The 19201-nt window shown below is 35.4% G+C and overlaps 1 protein-coding gene across 3 annotated transcripts in view; it reads left to right on the top strand.

Annotated features, from left to right (window-relative positions):
• The window catches only part of NUP58 (nucleoporin 58), a 37425-nt gene extending 19241 nt beyond the window's left edge, over positions 1-18184 (top strand). For all 3 annotated transcript variants that reach the window (XM_074815989.1, XM_074815988.1, XM_074815987.1), the window contains 4 exons: positions 1511-1712; positions 7644-7742; positions 10630-10725; positions 16141-18184. In XM_074815989.1, coding sequence (XP_074672090.1) covers positions 1511-1712; positions 7644-7742; positions 10630-10725; positions 16141-16310 — 567 coding nt within the window. In that variant the 3' untranslated portion in view covers positions 16311-18184. The remainder of the gene's footprint in view (positions 1-1510; positions 1713-7643; positions 7743-10629; positions 10726-16140) is intronic.
• Positions 18185-19201: the final 1017 nt, after the last annotated feature.

The following is a 19201-nucleotide window of genomic DNA, read 5'->3' as shown; positions in this document are numbered from 1 at the left end:
CAAAAATCAGAAAAATGAATGTACTGCTTAAGTGGGTCTTGTCATTCTGACCATCTGTTTTAGTTTATCGACTAGGAGATGCTAGAGGAGAGCAGTTTTGAAGCTGCTGTCTCTGCCTTATTTGATGTTAGTGAAGGCTGAGCTGTGACGACAATTCATTCCTTGGTCTGAAGTAGGCTTTCTGGTTTGCACATACGCTTTGATTCAAAGGTCTGAAGTTGTAGAAAAATGACACGCAACATCTTTGCACAGGGCTAGTTATTAAATATATTTATATCATATATGATATGAACATGCAGATACATTCTGCATCCAAGGTCAGTGAAGAGTGAAATGTGCTTGGGCACAGTTCAGGTAGAGAATGTCATTAAATCATTCTGCATAGATTAGCCTTAAGAACTGCTCTACAATGTCTAATGGCATTTGTCAGCTCCTTTGGCAGTCAGTGTGGCATTGTATTAAACCTCATCAGAGTTGTACAAATGTCTTTTTTTTTCTTCTCTCCAAAGACAGCACTCGTGATGTGATAATGAGGTCATTCTTTCTGTGTGTTTCTTGCTGTTGCTGATAAGTTTAGGATTACAGCTGTTCAAGTCCTGAGTCACAACTTTTGGACTGTAATCTCCTCTTCTTGGAAACAAGCATATCCTTAGCCAGGAACAGGACAGACATAGAATGCCTTCCATAAAATTCAATTGAACCTTCTGTTCTTTGTCTTTAATAAATCTATTCTATTTAAAGATCCTCTGTTAGAAGATGGAAATCATTCTATCAGTTCTGTAATTGAAGCCATTTATTCTTTTCATATTACCTAAGATATCCATAGTTCCCTCATCTGTGACAAATAGAAATGTTTCATGTCAAACAGGTCAAGCCAGGTGTTGCCACAGAAGGTGGGGTTTTGAGGGGGGAAGAGACATGACAGCAGATTTATGCTACTTGTTAGTCTAAAGCAGAATGATCTATTGCATTTGCACAGCACTACATTGTTGATTAAATGCATCAGAAACAAGAGTGAATTCTAAAGCTATGGTGTCGTCTTCAGCTTTGTGTGAAGAAAGAAATGCAAGAGTGAAAGGAAGGAAAGAAACACAGGTGAAAGTGATAGGGGAGCAAAAGCAAACTCCATCTAGAAAAGGTAGCACTGAAGAAGAGTGTGTTATGCTATAAACTAGTAATGTAGCTGTTTTTTGCCTCTTAGGTCAGCTAATAAGGTGATACAAATTGAATTGTGCTGATTTACAGCAACTTTGAAAGATTTTGATACCATTCAGTATGTTAGTCTGTTATGCTTGACTGCTTTGCAGAATTTAAGGAACCTGTTCTGGCTGTAGCTGATGCAAAAGAATTTTCTCCAGCTCATAGCCTGACTAGATCCTTTCAGATTGTGGGGGGCTTTTTTCTTTTTCTTAAGGAAATGTTAATTATAACTCAGTGTCTCTTTCCTTATTAAGTTAAGGTTTTATGTCAAATACACTGAACTAAAATGGCTTCCCCCCCACCCCTTCAGATGCTCAAAGACCAATACCTTGGCTACAGGAAAACCTTTCTGGGAGATGCCATGGATGTGTTTGAGGCAAGACGAACAGAAGCTAAGAAGTGGCAGAGCGCGCCACGTGTTACCACTGGACCGACCCCTTTCAGCAACATACCAAATGCAGCAGCCGTTGCGATGGCTGCAACACTTACTCAGCAGCAACAGCCTGCTACAGGTCTGAGTGCATTCAAGTTATAGATTATTAGTGTTACAATAGTAAATTTGTGTAAAATTTTCTATGAAGTCTTCCTTTGTGTTAGACTGAAAATCTAAACGTTGTGATGAGCAAAGCTACAGATACATAGCCAATAGAAAAATGCAGGGTAGACTTAGCAATAATTATACAGCAGATACTTAATCTTGTGAATTTACTTGTATTAGTGATATTTACTGTATTGTTCTAACTTACCCCTTGGAATGTGAGTCTTCACTCTTAACATCTCTGAGTACACATAGTATAGCCTCTTTCCAGAATTGTATGGTTATAGTAAATTATTTCAAATCGGTGAGGAGAGAATATCTAAATGCCTATTACCTTTTTCTTATGTAAAATTAATAATGCATTTTTATATAGCACTTTGGAACTGTAAAATGAAAAATGCTGTAGAACAGGAAGAATAGTGGAACAAACATCTGTAGAATAGGAAGACAGATGCCTGGCTTATTATTTTATAGCCAACTCCTTTGTCAGGGTGATGTTGGAGCAGTTTTTGCTGTCCATTCTACTGTTACAAATAAATAATTGAGAAAGTAGGTTTATCAGTGGTTCTGTGTGTGCATGTGTGTAAGAAGAGACCAAAACAGGAAATGCATGACCCACTGCTATTGAGGAATGGATACATATGGCAAAGGAAATAACTTAAGGCACCTTAGTTGACATTGTTATACTAACCAACGCTTCTCAGAGGGATTCCTGAATGTAGAGAATTGAATTAATATTTAATCATTTAACAGAAATAAGATAAACTCTGTTTAATTTTACTTGAACACGGATATGTATCTGTCAGCAAATTATGAAAAGCTTAACTTCAGTTTGCTGAAGTTCAGTAACTTCATTCTACCATTTATTTTCTAAAATGTTATTTATCATAGGTGTACTGAAAGTCTTTCTAGCACCTTCTTCCTTCTCTTGTCTTATAACAGCAGTCATAATTTCAATGGTTTTCATTAGAAACCTATGCAGCAACCACCCAAAGTTTGACAAATTATTAGACTGTCCTTGCCTTCTCTGTAAAGGAAAACACCATGTGCTTCTAGTCCTGGCCTGTACAAACAGCAAAGAGAGGGGTTTAAAAGGCAAATAATGCCAAAATATTTTGAATGCGACAAAACTAAATGTTTCTCTTCTAAATTTCCATCATAGACCACAGTTGTCTTGTTGCTGTTGTATTAATCCATGGAAATTTTGTTGAAGTGACGTCTGTAAAAGAGTCTGGTTTTAAACAGAAAACATGAGATAATGTAATGTCATGCTTCAGGGTTTTTTATACAGATAGAAGCGTGGCTTGCGCAGCCTAATGTTGCCAAAGTAGTTCCCTCTCCCTTCATCTTCTTTCTTGTCTCATGTTTTTTAAAATATGCTACACAGTCATTACAGGATTAGTTGTGTATGAAAGTCATATAGTTGGGATGTCACATGTAAAGTTAGACCTGCATTTTCATGAATTGGTCTGAGGGATTTGAACTTGCTCTTCCTAGTCCAGATTCAAGAGAATTGCTAATAACTTCAGTAAATTGATGCCACTTATGGCATGACTTCATATTATCTTAGGAGTAGGAGTGAAGGGAGGTGAGGGGAAATGGCAGAATTGACCTGTACTAACACACCTGAGGTAAGGTGACTTTATACCATGAGGTATTTTGTAACGTTTTGTAGTGTAAGGAGCAAATGGGAGTGTGTGTAGGTTGGTTTTGGGATTATTTTTTCTTGGTTGGTTGTTTTAGCATAGTACTTGAAAAGCCAGAAACGTGCCAACTACAAGTGATGCAGATAGAACAAAGCCATTAACTTATGTCAAACACGCCAACAAAAGTAGAAAACAATTTGTTTACTACTTATTTGGAATACTGTTACCCTCCATGCAACTCACTTGACCTGGAGAAATATTAGATTGGTGTTTTGAGTGGCACTTCAAGAGTACTTAAAACTCCTAAAAAATAGTTAGATGGAACTTGAAGTCATGTGTTCTGTTCCTCTAGCTCAAAAGCAGGATTAATCAGGCCTGAACTATTTCAGAGGTAAAGTCTTAAAAGCTGGGTAGAAAGGAAAATTTTACATCTTTCCTAAATTACTCATTTCAGTGCTTGACTTTTTCCCAGCAACTTACCTGAAACTTCTTTGCTTCAGATTAAAGCTGCCACTGTTTTACTCTTAGTGAATAAAGAGAAGAATCTATTCTTTCAGTTTTGCAGGAATCTAAATATTTAAAGACTGCTTCCTCTTCATTTCCTTTACCTTGTTTGAGTTTCCAGATGACCATTTGCTGCAGTAAAACTGCAAATGTTTGCATGTTTTAACTCTGTTATATTATTATGACTTTGATAAACTATCTGCTAGAAGTTAAAATAACACATATTTCTTTGCAAGATCTAGATACTGAAGAGTGGGATAGGTAAGGGTTGATAGAAGGTTATGAGAGAAAAGACTGAAATCAGTTGTATGTAAAGGGGGGAGAGGGTGTCTCTGTAATACCTGACCTGCTGTTGCTGTTCTTGAAGATAAGAATAAAACAAGAAAATTAATCTGGGCTTTAAAGTTTTTGACTAAAAATCTAAGATATGGTACTCTAGTATTGAGGGATCAGGCTGGTTAGTCTTTTTTAAAAAAAAATATTTGTTTACACGGTTAAGTCTATTTTATAATATTAATTTAGAGTTAGTTACTGTTCTTTCTCTGAAAAAGATTAATAATAATTTATTTTAAATTTGTGTTCAGAAGTCAAAAGTTTAGTAGCTACATCTAAGCTGTGGGATCAGGGAATGTTTCCCCAGTTCCTGGGTGTAGATATGCACCCTATTTATGTTTCCTCAGTATGCCAAGACATGTCTGGCTTCTGTTGAAATAAATAAAGCCAGTGGATTCTGGGCATATGGAAGAAAGGGAGCAAAGATGTGCTCCACTGGTCTCCTGGGATGGATAATCAGGACACCAGGACTGTGGCATGCACACTGAAGCACAATTTTTGTGCAGTTTTTTGAAGCTAGAGTTATTAAAATTATGCTTAAGTCTTGTCTGCACACAACCTTTCTCCCTAGTTTAGCACTTTTGCTCTGAGCACAGCTGTATTGGTAGCAGTGCGGCTGGTCATGCTTTTGTGCCAGCTAGAGTTTTAACCACTGCCTCACTTGCACCTTCCCTGAGCAGTCTTGAATAGCATGGAAGTTTAAAATGTCAGTGGCTACTCTACCTATTATTATTGATGGGACTAAAGTAAAAGATTTTAAAGGAAATTAAAGCCTAGTGAAATAAAAGTTGTAAATGTATGAGGCTGAAACTGATGTTTTTCTATTAAGACTAAGTTGTCTTAAAGAAATGCTTTTCTTCAAATTCACCTTTCCTCCTCCCCTAAAAATAAATAAAGTACCCCTCCAACAACTTAGTTACTCTCTCCTTAACTGGTGAAGTGCAGAGTTAGTCAAAGCATTATCAAGCTATTAGCACACTTATGTTTTGACTTGACTTGGTATGAGATTGAAGTGCTAATGAAAGGATACTGAAATCTTTATAGCACTTAAAATTTTTATTGTGTAATTTGATATTAACCTAGGTTAAAAGTAGTCAATGTATTACTTTGTCAGAATCAGATCGAAGTTGTGACACTAAATTTGTTCACTCTTAGCACCAGCTGTGATTTAAGAAATTGCAGAATGTCACTTTAGGAAATCTGTCTGACCTGTCTGGACTCTTTGTAGTGGGTCCTATTGATTAAACTGAAATGCTCTACAGAGCAAATATATCAAGTTTCAAAATGTTATACTTGTTAAAAAGAATTTGTCTCATACCTATAATAGCCAGAAGTGCCATTTTTTTTGCTAGTACTTTTGGCATCAAAGAATCTTTATTACTAGTTTTTTTGCTATTGAAAATTATGTTTACTGATAAAAACTGTAAGTAGTGATTATGCCTTCAGAACATTATGGTACAAAATCAACAAATACCGTATGCTGTTGCTCAGTGAAAAGCTTGTTAGCCTAAGGCATAAGGTCCTGTTTTATATAATCTGAGGTGTTTTAGAATAATGTCTTTTACTGGCTCTAAAAAGTATGTTGCATTTGGTAAAAAACTTGGCCTGGAGGACTGTAGTGTTTTGTTTTAAGGTCTTCCACTAACAGTGCCTCCTACTGAGATAGAAACCTGTGCACTTGAGAAGGAACTGGATATGTGTTTTGGGGTTCTTTTAGTTTTAGATGACCGATTTGTGTAGGGTTTTTTGTTTCTTTTTATTGATAACAACTTTCTTATTTTTAAAGAGCTGCTAGGTAGATGTATCAGTATTTAAACTGGATGTAAACAAGTTTAGTTTGAAATGTATGTGAAAATTTGTAATTACAACATCTGATATACTTTTTTTAGTTGAAAAATAGCTTGGGTTTCCCAACTATTCCCTGCGAAGCAGAGACTGAAAGCTAACTTTAGTTGCCCTTAAAACTTAGTTTAACACTACTTTGAGTATACAGATGTCATTCAGCTTGGATCACATAAGCATTTTGTGTTCCTAGCAAAAATGTTACTTTTCGATATACAGTGCCTTTCACTTGATTCAAAATAATTTTCCATTTAAATCTTGAAATACTGAAATGATTTTAAAAGCTTGAAATATTTACATTTTAAAACTCTAGATAAATATTAGTAACAGGAAACTTTGTAGTATGAAGGAAGAAATTTTGAATGAAAATAAGCCCAAATGTGGTAGTGGTTTAGGAAGAAGAGTGAAGTCAGCTGAGCTTTATAGTAATATTTGAATAAATCATCACTTTCACAGATACAGCATAAAGTGTGTTCAAAGATAGAGAAGGCTGTCTTGGGGAAAGGTGTGAATGTCTGGATTAAGAGTTTGGCGCTGTATTTTATCTTCAATGGTTAAACTTTTTAACTAGTGCACTGAAAACTGAAAAAGACAGGAATATAAGATTGTACTGTGAAAACTGTCAAAATATATTAATTATTTATCAGAACTAATTATTTTAAAATGTGTTAGTAATGGGCTAGCAAGTTGAATCTTTACTCCCCAAGGTTAAGGGAAAAAAAAAGAAACTGAGGCTGTAAATTTCATCTTGGCAGACTGAAAATGCTTTTTGACAGTCCTGCGTCTTAGTGTGAATATGCAGGGGAAGTACTGTCAACTTTTTCAAATTACGGGACAAATGCTGACTCTGAAATTTTGAATGTATCTAATTCATTAAGGTACACAGAACTGTGCCTTTTGTAAATGTTTATTTAAACAGGTGGTTTGACTAGTTTACCTTATTTGAATGGTGTTATGTAGCAGAGCTTAACAGAACTCAGTTATCACTTGTGTGGAAAAGAATTGTCATGTTACTGTGTAATTGACTTGCTTAAAAATGAACAATAAATTTAATAAAATAAAGTCATTGTCTTGTTTTTTATCTTAGTGTTCTGTTTAAACTTGGATGGAATACTTGAGTAGTTTTGAAGATTCCTATTTATTAAATTAACTTTTGGTAATATAGTTTTAGTAACATTAGTGTCAGTTCTTGTGCTTTGAATTTGAAGGTTTTCCCTTATTCTGATTCCATTAATACAGGTGGCAAAATGTTGTTACCTATGAGTTCTCTCAAGGTTTTGATTTAATGTTTTAAAGTTTAAGGTGAGACTGGTTAATTATTAAAAAAGATAAATGATGTTATTATCATGTTACTACCTTTGACTAGTTTCACCTTATTACAATCAGTGTTTTCTAAGATTTTTACCAGGTAGACATAGAGGCAGACAGTTAAGTAAGGAATTTTGAGGTAAAGTTTGGAATCTTAATGGGATTTGTTGAAAGCAATGATGTTCACATTATCAAATACTTGAATAAATAAATAAAGGACCTCTTTGCTATGAAAGAGTAAGGCAAGTTTGTTCTCATTTTTTTTATACCAGGGCCACAGCCATCTCTGGGAGTTAGTTTTGGAACGCCATTCGGCTCAGGTATTGGCACTGGCTTGCAATCAAGTGGCTTAGGTTCTTCAAGCCTTGGAGGTACACTTTAACTTTTCTAATCTTTCATTGAATTATGATACCGCACATCTGAATCTCTTGCAAACCTTTAACTCCACTAAGAAGATCTGTTTCAGGGAAAGACCTTACAATTTGGCAGTCTGCACTTTCCAAACTTCTTCATGCCTTGCAGAAGGAGTTGCAGAGGCTGATACTAAGGCTAATAAGCCATTGTAGTGAAAACCAAAGATGAACAGGATGGGGTAATCATATAGAAGTTCTGTTCTTAAAGCTAGTGAAGTACATCAAGTACATCCCATTGTAACTACAACTTGACTTAATTTTACATATGTGAAAGTTAGGCACCTGAAACACTGGATCATGCTGTAGCTAATCCATAGAAGTTTTTCACCTGTATGTACCACTGTTAACTACAGGGGCCCATGTCTGCTTGGATTAAGATAAGAATAAATGCTAAAAAATTACTACAGTTCTGGGATCCTGCTTGCTAAAATATACTTGCTTTAGCTGTCACTCTGTCCCTCAGTGCTGAGGTAGAAAAACAATCCCTTCTCAAGTTGAAAAAGCACCATTTGAAGGTGAGGGAAAAATATTTATCACAATGTTAATAGTGCTGGTGGGGAATATATTCCAAGAGGACACATGACTCTGAAAGAGTAGGTGGTAATAAAAAAATTATAAAATTCATGTAGACCTCTTCATTTTAAACGTAATGAATTCTCAGCAGTCAATCTACAAATAGAATTTAAGTGATTAGTAGAATCTAATCTGCATGTAAATTTCCTATCTATTTAGGTCAGGGGGTTCTACAGTGCAAGTCAAAAGACACTAGTTTCCTCTGAAGCTTTTGTAGGAGATCTGCAAACAAAAGTGTTACATCTGCTGAGCACAAACATAACATGTTGTGTTTTTTCTCATTGTATCCACCCCTGCAGCCTCAGTCTGCATCCCTACACTTTGCCTTTTTTATGAGCCGAACATGTGAATCAGTGTTGTAATGTATTTAAAATAATTAAAAATCACTTGGTATTGGAAAGATGATGTAACTTGAATGCTACATCCATTTTACCTTAAATGATCATCTTGAAATTATCTTTAAATCTACCAGTGTCCATCCTTATCAAATTTTAAGCTTTTTCAGAGAAAAGAAAGTCTGTACACCTAAACAGGAAAAATAACTGACAACAGTGGGCTAAAAGAAAAATACTTCTGAATGACCAGGTCGTTCTCACAATGTTTTAAATGCCTTAAAAAAACCCCATAAAATTCTTCCTTTTCAACCAAAGAGTTTGTAGACTAAAGATTGTTTATATATGTTCACCAATCTTGCCAATGTAAAGTAAAGAACATTTTCTTCGGTGGACAACTGCTTCTAGTTTTGTCTTACATGCATAACTTGTATTTTTTTTTACTAGTTTTCTGCTTAGGGGAAAGCATTTGCTTGCATTTCATCTATTCTGTATTAATTTGCAAAATTTGTCTTTTGACAAATGAAGACTGATAGAAGCAAGTGTAGAAGAATAAAGGAATACGTGCAAAATACCCTGCAGGTGCTCTTGAAAACAAATCAACAGAAAGAGTACTTAAGGGGTTTTTTTATCTTGTGCTGTTTTTTTTAACAGGACAATTTTTAAAGTATACTCTTGAAACATCATTTTAATTGGGGAAATTTGCTCTCTTTCCGTGATGAATATTCTGTGAATTTTGTCAGTGATAAACACAGAGGCTTTTGCATTTAGTATATAAGATACGTAGCACATAGATCTTATGCTTCATTAAATATTTACAGACACCTTGCCTGACCATTGGTAATTCATTTCAAACTAGGTAAGACAAAAGAGTGTATAATTTAAATAAGCTGTCTTACATCCTAATGATACTTGCCATTGTAGATCCTTAAAACTTACTTGATTTAAAAATTGCAGAAGACTAGAGAAGACCTCTTCAGATAAGTTTAATCCTTACTAGTTTTAAAATCTAAAAGTCATTTCGTTGAAGGAATGGTAAAGGCTCAATTTGCAGTAAAATGGAAGTGATTTTCCCTGACACTTAAGATGGGGGCATAATTTCCTCAAATACAAATACTGTTCTCTTTTTGAAAACCTCTTGAGACAGCCAAAATCAGAGAACATATTTCTCTCACTCTTCCTTTTGTCTGGCCTCTATTTCAAACTGCAAGTATCAACTTTTCCTTTGAAATGATCTCATATTAATAACACAATTTGAAATCTCAAAATATTTATATTAAGAAATCATAAATGTCAATTACAGAATTAACAATGAGTTTTATTACTGCTATATGTTTATGGCTGCCCTTTATATGATTATTTTTCCCATTAGATATTGTGAAATTCTGTTTCTATTCTGTATCTAACCTATTTTGTGGTTTCCTAGATAAAACTGATCCCCAGTAACCTGGGGGAGGTGATGACTCTAAAATAAGGCAAATGTAAACTCAAGGAAATGTTTACTCTGTTTCAAGTGTAGAGAATTTTTCTTTGAGTTGTGGATAAATGTTGAGGCTTTCTGTAATAGAAGTCATATAACTTGTGTTTAAATTTTCTTACTTTTGGCCCATATGGTTACCATTTTCTTGCCAATTTAACAGCAATTCAACAGCAATTTTGTAAACTCTGATAGTTTACTTCACTTGTTTTTATAGCTATTCCTTTACTCAGTTTTGTATTTTGAAGTAGTGGTTTTTCTCCAATGCTTTTCTGTTTGCATTGTTTTCTTAATGCAGTGCTGTGTTGAGAATAAACTACTATTGAGGCAATAATCTTAGGAATATTTAACAAACAATTCTTTGAATTATGTTTGGGTTTAGAATACTCACCCCAAACCTATGTGTCTTTAATTGCTGTGACTGTAATTTTTTTGTTGTATGTCTCTGCTATTATTCTATTAGGATTTGGAAGTAGCTCTGCCTTTGGAAGTAGTGCCACAGGAGCATCATCATTTGGGTTTGGAACTACAAGTAAACCTTCAGGAAGTCTAAGTGCAGGTTGGTTTGTTTCTCTTGAATTCAAGTTTATCTTAAAGCAAAAGTGTTATAATCAGACTGCTGCACTCAGTCTAAGAAAGCTACTGAAACTAATGTGCTTAAAGTTGCATGTGTATACAACCATTAAAGTAACTGTTTACTTGCTAATGCACATTTTCAGAGAAGTCTTTAGGTTCTGTTAAAGGTCTCCTAGCTAGACAGTATTGAGTGAGCATTTATGTTTTCTATTTGGTGTCTGCCGAATTAGTAGGGGAAGCAGAAGATCAGATGCATCAGATTGGATCAGATGCAGTCTGAGGCACAGAAATGCATAGGCTATACAGTTACTGAACTATTGAAATTAGTGTACACATTTATGACAAATATACCAGTAATTTGACTTCCTGTATTTACAAGTAAAGTTAAATTATTTTTTAGAAGCCCAGAAGGTTTCATTAAAACTGTTTATCTGCTTATTCTATTTGAATAGTAAGTTATGGGTATTTTACCTCACTCTCTATATATCCATAACTCATTGTGTTAACTACTTTGAAAACATTTCTATGGCCATTGAACTACTCAGTACTCGTTTCACTTTTTTGGATTAATTTTGTTGGTGGTGAGAATATGAAAATGTGGATGCAGTTGCTCCATAACTCAGATATCTGAAATATTAGTCACTTCTATAGCTTGCATCTCTATTTACTTTTTAAATAGGAGTTTTGTTTTTGTGGCAAATAGCTTACTATAATCTGTTTTACAGTCTTTCTTCAATGACAGACTGAAAGACTATCGTGTCTCCTGGGATTGGCTTTTGGTAGCATGTTTCTTTAGAAACAGAATGGTTTTTTACTTGCTATTAATACAAACATAGCAAGTCTCTGGTATTAAGTGCCCAGTACATTAGCTTGGACCAGTTACTTGTTAGTTGCCATGCTTTTCAGTTTTTGTTTTTTCCTTGGTTAGTGATGGATTATGCTGGCAAATTAGGCCTGTAAAGTACCTTAAACTTTGTATTAAGGTGGAAATAGCTCACTAAGCTGGCTGTGTAATGCTCATGAATGTGTAACACCCTAGTAAATTCTTGATAGAAAATCTCTGATTTAGCAATATGCTGTGTCCAAGCATCAAACTTCTTTTGCTTAGTTTTTAATATCAGAAACAAGTGGAAAACTTACACTGCTTATGTTTTTATCTTGTAGCTTATTGTTCTTGAGCCTATATTAAGTTACGTATTATTAATATTTATATAAATAGTATTGCAGCATTTCAAGCTGCTGTATTACTAAGTACATCATTTCGGTTTTAGCATGTTAAAAAATATAGTTAAAAAATTAGTTGTATGGATCAGTTGTCCACCACTAATGAGGTGTCAAACCAGAGTAAATAGCAAGTCTGCCTTAGCTATGTTGGTGGTGTGCAGAGACAATTTAGATGTCATTTTGCTGTATTCCTCAAACTAGGCTTTGTGTGGTGGCAGTGCCCCCAGTCTCTTTAGCGATGAGGGAGTTGGACCCAATAAAATGAAGATTGTTTTCAGTTACTTCAAGAGTCTCAGCTACAGAAGGTGGTAACCAGGAATATAAAAGATTAAATGTAATTCCTGTCATTTTGTGCTTATAAAATAAAGCAGTCATGAAATCCTGATCTAGACTGGGATTATGGAATAGAAACCTCCATAAAAATTTGGTAGCCCAGAAGCACACTAACTTTTACCTTTTATATCCAAAATCCTATGCCATATAACTTCTGGATTGTATATGATCTTTAGTTTAATTTTATTGAGAGTGTATAAATGGGTTTGAATGATGTCCAAGGCTAGACAGGTTATTTATTTTTTTTAATTTTAATGTGTCCTGTTTCTTAGATAACATTTACAGGATCCTGAAACAGTATTCTGGTTTACATTACTGTATAATAGTTGTGTCTTGTTTCTGAATCTTTTTCTTTTGAAAAAGCTAGGAAAATGGATTGAATATGGGTTATGGAATATACTGGTTTTGCCATTTCTGTTTAGATGTGAGCGCTTAAGTATTTTCCCAAATGAATGTATAGTAGGTGTTCAGTTACCGTGTCCTTCTGGGCTGCTTGGATAATACCCCAAGTCTCCTCCACACTCTTTCCATCAGTTTGTTCTTATCTTACAATGAAAACTACAGATCCTCAAATTGCTTCTGTCAAGTGTTTGTTAGCTATGAGTTAGATTTAATTGCTTAAAAGATTTGAAAATGTCTTTAGTAGTATGACTGCTCTTCTCAATTTCAGTTTGTATATTTGAAGAGAAAATTCCAAGTCCTCTGAAAGTACTTGACCATTTTGTAATAGTAAATTGGGCTTAGTCCAGGGGCAGTCATTGTGTCCACTGTGTGGGTAGATGAAAAGCAGAGAAAGTGCAGTCTCCTCTCAATTCCATTAGTTCACACAATTTGCGGGATGGAGCAAGTATTTCAGACTTCCCTCTGAAACACACACAGACACTGCGGAAAGCTGACTCCAAATCAAGTCCCAATTAATTCCTACTCTTATTCATTTAATGGCAACCAAAAAGGCTGATGTGGGATGTTGAAAAGTGTATTAAGACTCCCAAAGTGATGAGAAAAGGAAAAAAAAAAACCACCACTGGATTTATAGATACAAGTTAAGGCAAGGGAGGGTGTACACACACTATTCTTGCGAAGAACTTGTATGTTAAATGTGCTTTGAAGAGCTGAGTTGAGAATCTGTGTTAGGGACTTACTGAAGAATAGCAGCCTCAGTACACAAATCAAGTGGGACCATGGCTGGACATACTCATATTGCTGAAAAATGGACCTGAATATAATCCATGTGTAACTATGAGCAGCTTGTAGATACAGAAGCTGTAATAAGTCAGCCAAAGCTGCACTGGAAATACTTTTTGATCTAGGGCACCTATTGTGGCATGGGGAATGAGGACAGGAATAGATTGCCTCTGAGATCTGCTGAACTGATGTTTATCCCTGTAGCATTAAAATTAAAAAAATACTGTTCTGGGGAGGTGTGTACCTCATGTTTGGCTTATCTATCTAAAGGGCTGAAGCAGAGATGCAAAAGTCCAATGAATAAAGTGTACTCTGAGGTTCTTCAGGGAGATGCCAAGTCTGCCCTCGATGGGCAAGTTCTCATTTACTTTCTGAAAATAATTGTTTACACATAAGTAATGCTAATTTCAACGAAGAAATTGTTGATCACATTGTAGCCATGGTTCAAGACTTTGTGACTGCCCTCTAGAACTGAGGCTATTCTTGACTGATTCTTTCCTTGCAACAGGAATCATACTGAATTCAAGGGTTTTTTCCTGAAGATACTTCATTTGAGTATTCTGCTTGAGAGTTTGGCTTACTTTTCTTAAAAGAACTTCATACTATGGCCTATTACGCTGCTGTGACAGGGCAAAGCCATCTAGATTAATTTCACTTCTGCCTTTCCGTGTTTTTGTGGCTGCCCTAAATGGCACTTCTAACATAGCAGCTATTGCTTTCCAAGTTATATCTAAATTAACAAGCATGTTCTCAGTTTTCTGTTACATAGTCTATGCATCTCTTTCTTACTCTAACATTACTCAAATAAAGCTCAGGCTCCCTTCCCTGCATGCTTCAAAATAATCCCTGCATCTAGAAGCAGCTAGGTGGAGGTAATTCATCAACACTTTACCTTTGCCTACTGAACTCCTGACACTATAGATCACATACAGCTCTGTTATGAATGGCATTTGTGATGTTTTTTCTATAGGAGGCAATGCCTACCTGTTATCTCAGGTACATACTTGAAGTAAAAAGGTAACTTACCAAGAACAGTTTTGGTTATTAACGATTTTTTTTCATTCATGAGACTCCCTGATGTTTATTCTTGCAAAAATCTTACCTGGGATTCGGAGTTAGCAGAGAAATGGAGGAATAGTTGCATCTGCTTCACCTCTTACATCCTAGGATGAGACACAAATTAGTCCACAAAATTTAGACGAGACCCAATGAACAATATCATTAGTCACACTCTAAATCTGCACACTTACTGCATTGACAGTGAGTTCTGCACAGACATCTGCGTGTTGAAGGACTGCAGTTACTGGGATGTAGATAATGGAGGATTTTCTTGACAAGATGATGTGGTGTGTAACCCAGGTCCAGACATTGCAGGGGGAAGAGTTTCATGTTATGTTTTGAAGTAGTTCTTGATGCAAAGCATCAGTAACAAATGAGAGAACAGATGTCATCAGGCTTGAGAGTCACTTTCGGATTCTGGTGAGACAAAAATTGTTTTTTGTATTTCTGTGCTTTAAAAATATGTAGGCATTGAGTTGATACTGATGTGACCAAAGGATTGCTTTAACTGTCTACTAGAGAACTAATGAAACTGTTAAGTAATGTGTATTGGAAATATACCTTTTTTTGCTTGTGAACCAGTTCCATTTTTTTCTTAATATTTGTTTACAGGTTTCCCTGTGCAACTTGTAGGAAACTATTTGTTAAAATCTTAACTTGCTCATGTGATACTTGTTATTTTGTATGATTGGTTTCCTTATTTGGTTCTGTGAGAGAACAAAAAGTGGAGTTATGAAGTTTTGATTCTTATTAACTAATATTTGAGAAATTTCTAGCATTCTCTAATAGTTTCAATTATTATCCAAGTTGGTTGTGCCTAACTGATAAAAATTCACAAAAGTAAAATGAATTGTTTTTTTCTGTTGCTGAAAACTACAGGTGTATTTTCTTCAACTGATCTTGTTTTATAGCTGAACCAAATGTTCAATTTGTTTACCTTGATAGAAGAGGGTGGAGGAATTAAAATAGCACAATTTGCTCACCTAGTCATTCAGTTTTTCTAAAGCTCTGTTTTCAGTGCTGCTTTTTGGTTTAAGTCATAAAGGGTGTTTTTCAATACCAAGAATTTGGCAAGGATGTTGAGCCTTTTCTGCTTCTCACTTAAGGTGTGGTCTGTGCCACACAACGTTACAAAGACAGGCAAAGGTGGCCTAGTCAGTAGGGGACATGCTGTGAGCTTCATCTCCAGCTTTGCCATTTACGTGCTGTGAGTGAAATGAGCAGGCCATGGTCTGCCCTCCCACCCTATGTATGCATTAGGTATTTAGGCTGAGAACCTGAGGAGTTATGGTTCTTCTATTGCACAGTTTCAGTGGGACTTTTGGGTGCTACTGTTGTATCTATAATGGTATAATAGGCTTGTGATTTAGGATATAATTGTTTACAATCACTGAGGTAGACTGTGTTAGTGCTGTAATATCCAAGTTGTCATAGCAAGTCCAAGTGTGTTAGCAATGTGACATACTGTTGTAGATCCATGTTAGTGTAAAATATTACAAATATTGGTAATAAAGTGACTGGTGTTCATAACTCCAAGGAGAACAAACTTGTAATCCTGATATAACATGTTTTAAAATATTTTTCCCTCCCTCATAAGGCTTTGGCAGCTCGACTACATCTGGGTTTAACTTCAGCAATCCCGGCATCACAGCATCAGCTGGCCTGACGTTCGGGGTGTCTAATCCTGCATCTGCAGGCTTTGGGACAGGAGGGCAACTTCTTCAGCTGAAGAAACCTCCAGCTGGAAACAAGCGAGGGAAAAGATAGGCACCTCTTTTAGGTAAAGGGAAGTGAATCAACTTTGTTCATCTGAAAAGTCTATTTTTCTAGATTGATGCATTAATTAAAATGCATCCCAGGAGATTTATTAAAATTTTGCTACTTTTCCCTAGTCTGAAATACAAAATGAAATCATATTGAACAGCTATTTTCTTGTGAATAGAAACCCCTTTATGTATTTTTATTTTTGGCCCTAGTTTTAGAAATGTTCTATACTGCATTATTAAAGAATCTTGTAAAACCATCTATTTAACCTAATGTTAGTAGCAGAATATTTTTTGTTAATAAGCTTTATACCATATGAATATATGCATATTTGTTTTTTTGTACAGATAAAATATATTCTAGTACAAATACTAGAGTTCATATCTTCTGTTCCTGGATATGGCCTTTAAATCTACTTCAGGGTGTTTTTGTGTATATGGATGTAAATATATACAGTACAGTGCACACATCTGTGTGTGTATGTATGTGTATATATATGTATAATACAGATGTGCAAACCTTGCCCCATAGACAGGTCTCCTTTTCTTTGTGTGTTCTGTTTCCATGTTGCCCTGTGCTCCCATATCTTAATGTTCCTAGGAGTTTCAAATAGTGGGTCCTGGGCTATGTCATTGCTTCCTGTGTTTTGTTGTTTAAGACCAGCTGAAATACAATGTTTACTACTTCATAAAGTTTGTTAAATAGTGTTTAGTAGCTGGATTTTTTTTTAGCCTTTTTCTTGAGCCATTTAGCAGCCAACTGTAAAGAAGAATTTGAGATTTTGACACAGACGTTTCATGTTTGGTTTTGTTTTTTCTCCTGAGCTGAACAGTAGGGCGTTGCAGGATTTCAGCTGAAAGTTCAGCATGCCACAAGGTCTGTGTGCAAGCAGAGAGTTGTTGGGCTGGATGAGCTTTTCCATGCAACTGGAGGAGATAGGATATGCTATTCTAGTGAAAACCCAAATTAGCTGTTACAAAACAGAGTTGATTCACTAGTTTCTCATCGGCCCTACTAGCGTTGACTTAAAAGCAGTTGCGTATCTTCTTTCAGTATGAGGTATAGTACAGTAAGTTGCTGCTAAAGAATGGAGGAGGTAAATGATGTAATTTGAAGGTCAAAGCTATTGCAACAGTAGTTTATGAATCTTGTGTATTACAACATCATAGTTTGTTGTGCTGCATCTCCAATTTTGTGTGCACTAGAAGTAGCTGGGAAAACATCTTAAGGAGGAAATAATAGATGAATTGAACCTTTGCAAATAAAGATACAGATTGAAGTGTGAACATGGAACTTTGGAGCCGAGTTGCTTTTTATGTAGATGTTTTGTATATAACATGCATCAGATGAATATTCACAATTGTTTTCACAAAAGCACCTTTTTTTCTAAAACAGTTACAGTGCATAAGATTTTTCTAGTACCAGGTCATTTGCTTTCTATTGTTAAAGTGTTATTACCATTTTTGTATGTTTTGGAAATGATGTCTGCATTCAGCAGTGATTGCTTTTTGACAAATGTTCAGTTTGTCACTTCATCTGATAAAATTAAGGGGAACTGAGCACAGAATTCTTCACTTTTGTAATTGTATGTTATTGCATCTTTGTGAGCAGTCTAGGAAGGGATATACTGTGGGGTTTTTTATGTCTCAAAAAAAAGCTTAGTTTATTTTGATTTCAACTTTTTTTAAACTTTTATCGGGCTGCAGTTAAAACCGTAATGTTTGTATCCCCTTGTTATTGCTTTTTTTAATAGTTAATATGTTAAACCACTGGACTCTCTTGTAATGTATTAATTTGTGAAACTAATTCTAAATGTATACTGTTTGTCCATATGTGCAACTTACCATTGTGCAAACAATAAAACAATAATGCTGTGATCCTTGTAATACGTATTTGCCTATTTGAAAGATAATTTCCTGCTGTCCTACTACGTGTATAGGAGAAAAAAGCATCAGCTACAATATGTAGAATTGTTTTTCCTAGAATTTATATAGCACAAAACTGTTCTTACTGAAGTTAGGGCCTTGATCTCTGGATTGAAAATGGAGGGTGAAGGGAGGTATTGTAACATGGGTTTGTCTAGAATTTCTTCACAGTGCGCTATGTAAACCTGGATTGTGCTGTAATGTAACACAGCACTAGACATGGCTTTGTAAATCTCAAAGCTGTCTGAGCCCCCTGGGTACCTGTGTTCTGTTTCTTTTCACATTAAGGCAACAGTTATGTCCTCAATTTATCCTAAGTGAAAAAGTGATTATGTAATAGAATAATCACATGCTGGAGTACAAACTAAAGTAAAAATGGGATTTGAAATAATTACATTCCCAGAATATTACTTGGGTGGTTGAATTTAGCCATGATTTTCAGGGATCAGCATCGTATACGCTGTTTCAAATGATTTTTTTTTCCAATTTGCAGACATGTAATATAATTAGAGTGCAAAACATAAATACATTCAAGGTGTGGCTTGGTTTTCTGCAAGGCAGGTTAAGAAGCTGACCTGTAATTAAACATCATGAAATGAAATCAAGTCTGGAATATTTGTTCTGTAAAGAAAGAAAAATATGTACTGGAGGAATGTTGAAGTCACATATGTAGGATGTGTTTCCTCTATTAGTTTGTACAGCTGTGGTATAAACTTACTTATGTGACCTCTTTCTTGTACTGGAAGTAACTTGGGTTTTCTTCACTGTTCTTCCTACAATGAATGTAGCAGGAGGTAGGATAGCGTTATGCCTTGGATTGTTTGCTTCATGAACCTCTTCCTGGTCCAGCATCTCAACTTTCATTATGCTCACATTTGTCTCTGTTCCTGATAAATTTGCTAGCTTGATACTACCACACTTATGTACTGATTTCTTGCAGATTGGAAGGGAGGAGGTTGAGATAAGGTG

Source organism: Strix aluco, chromosome 2 (assembly GCF_031877795.1).
Source record: "Strix aluco isolate bStrAlu1 chromosome 2, bStrAlu1.hap1, whole genome shotgun sequence".
In the NCBI taxonomy this organism is placed as follows: Eukaryota; Metazoa; Chordata; class Aves; order Strigiformes; family Strigidae; genus Strix; species Strix aluco.
This window is presented reverse-complemented; position numbering and strand designations above follow the sequence as displayed.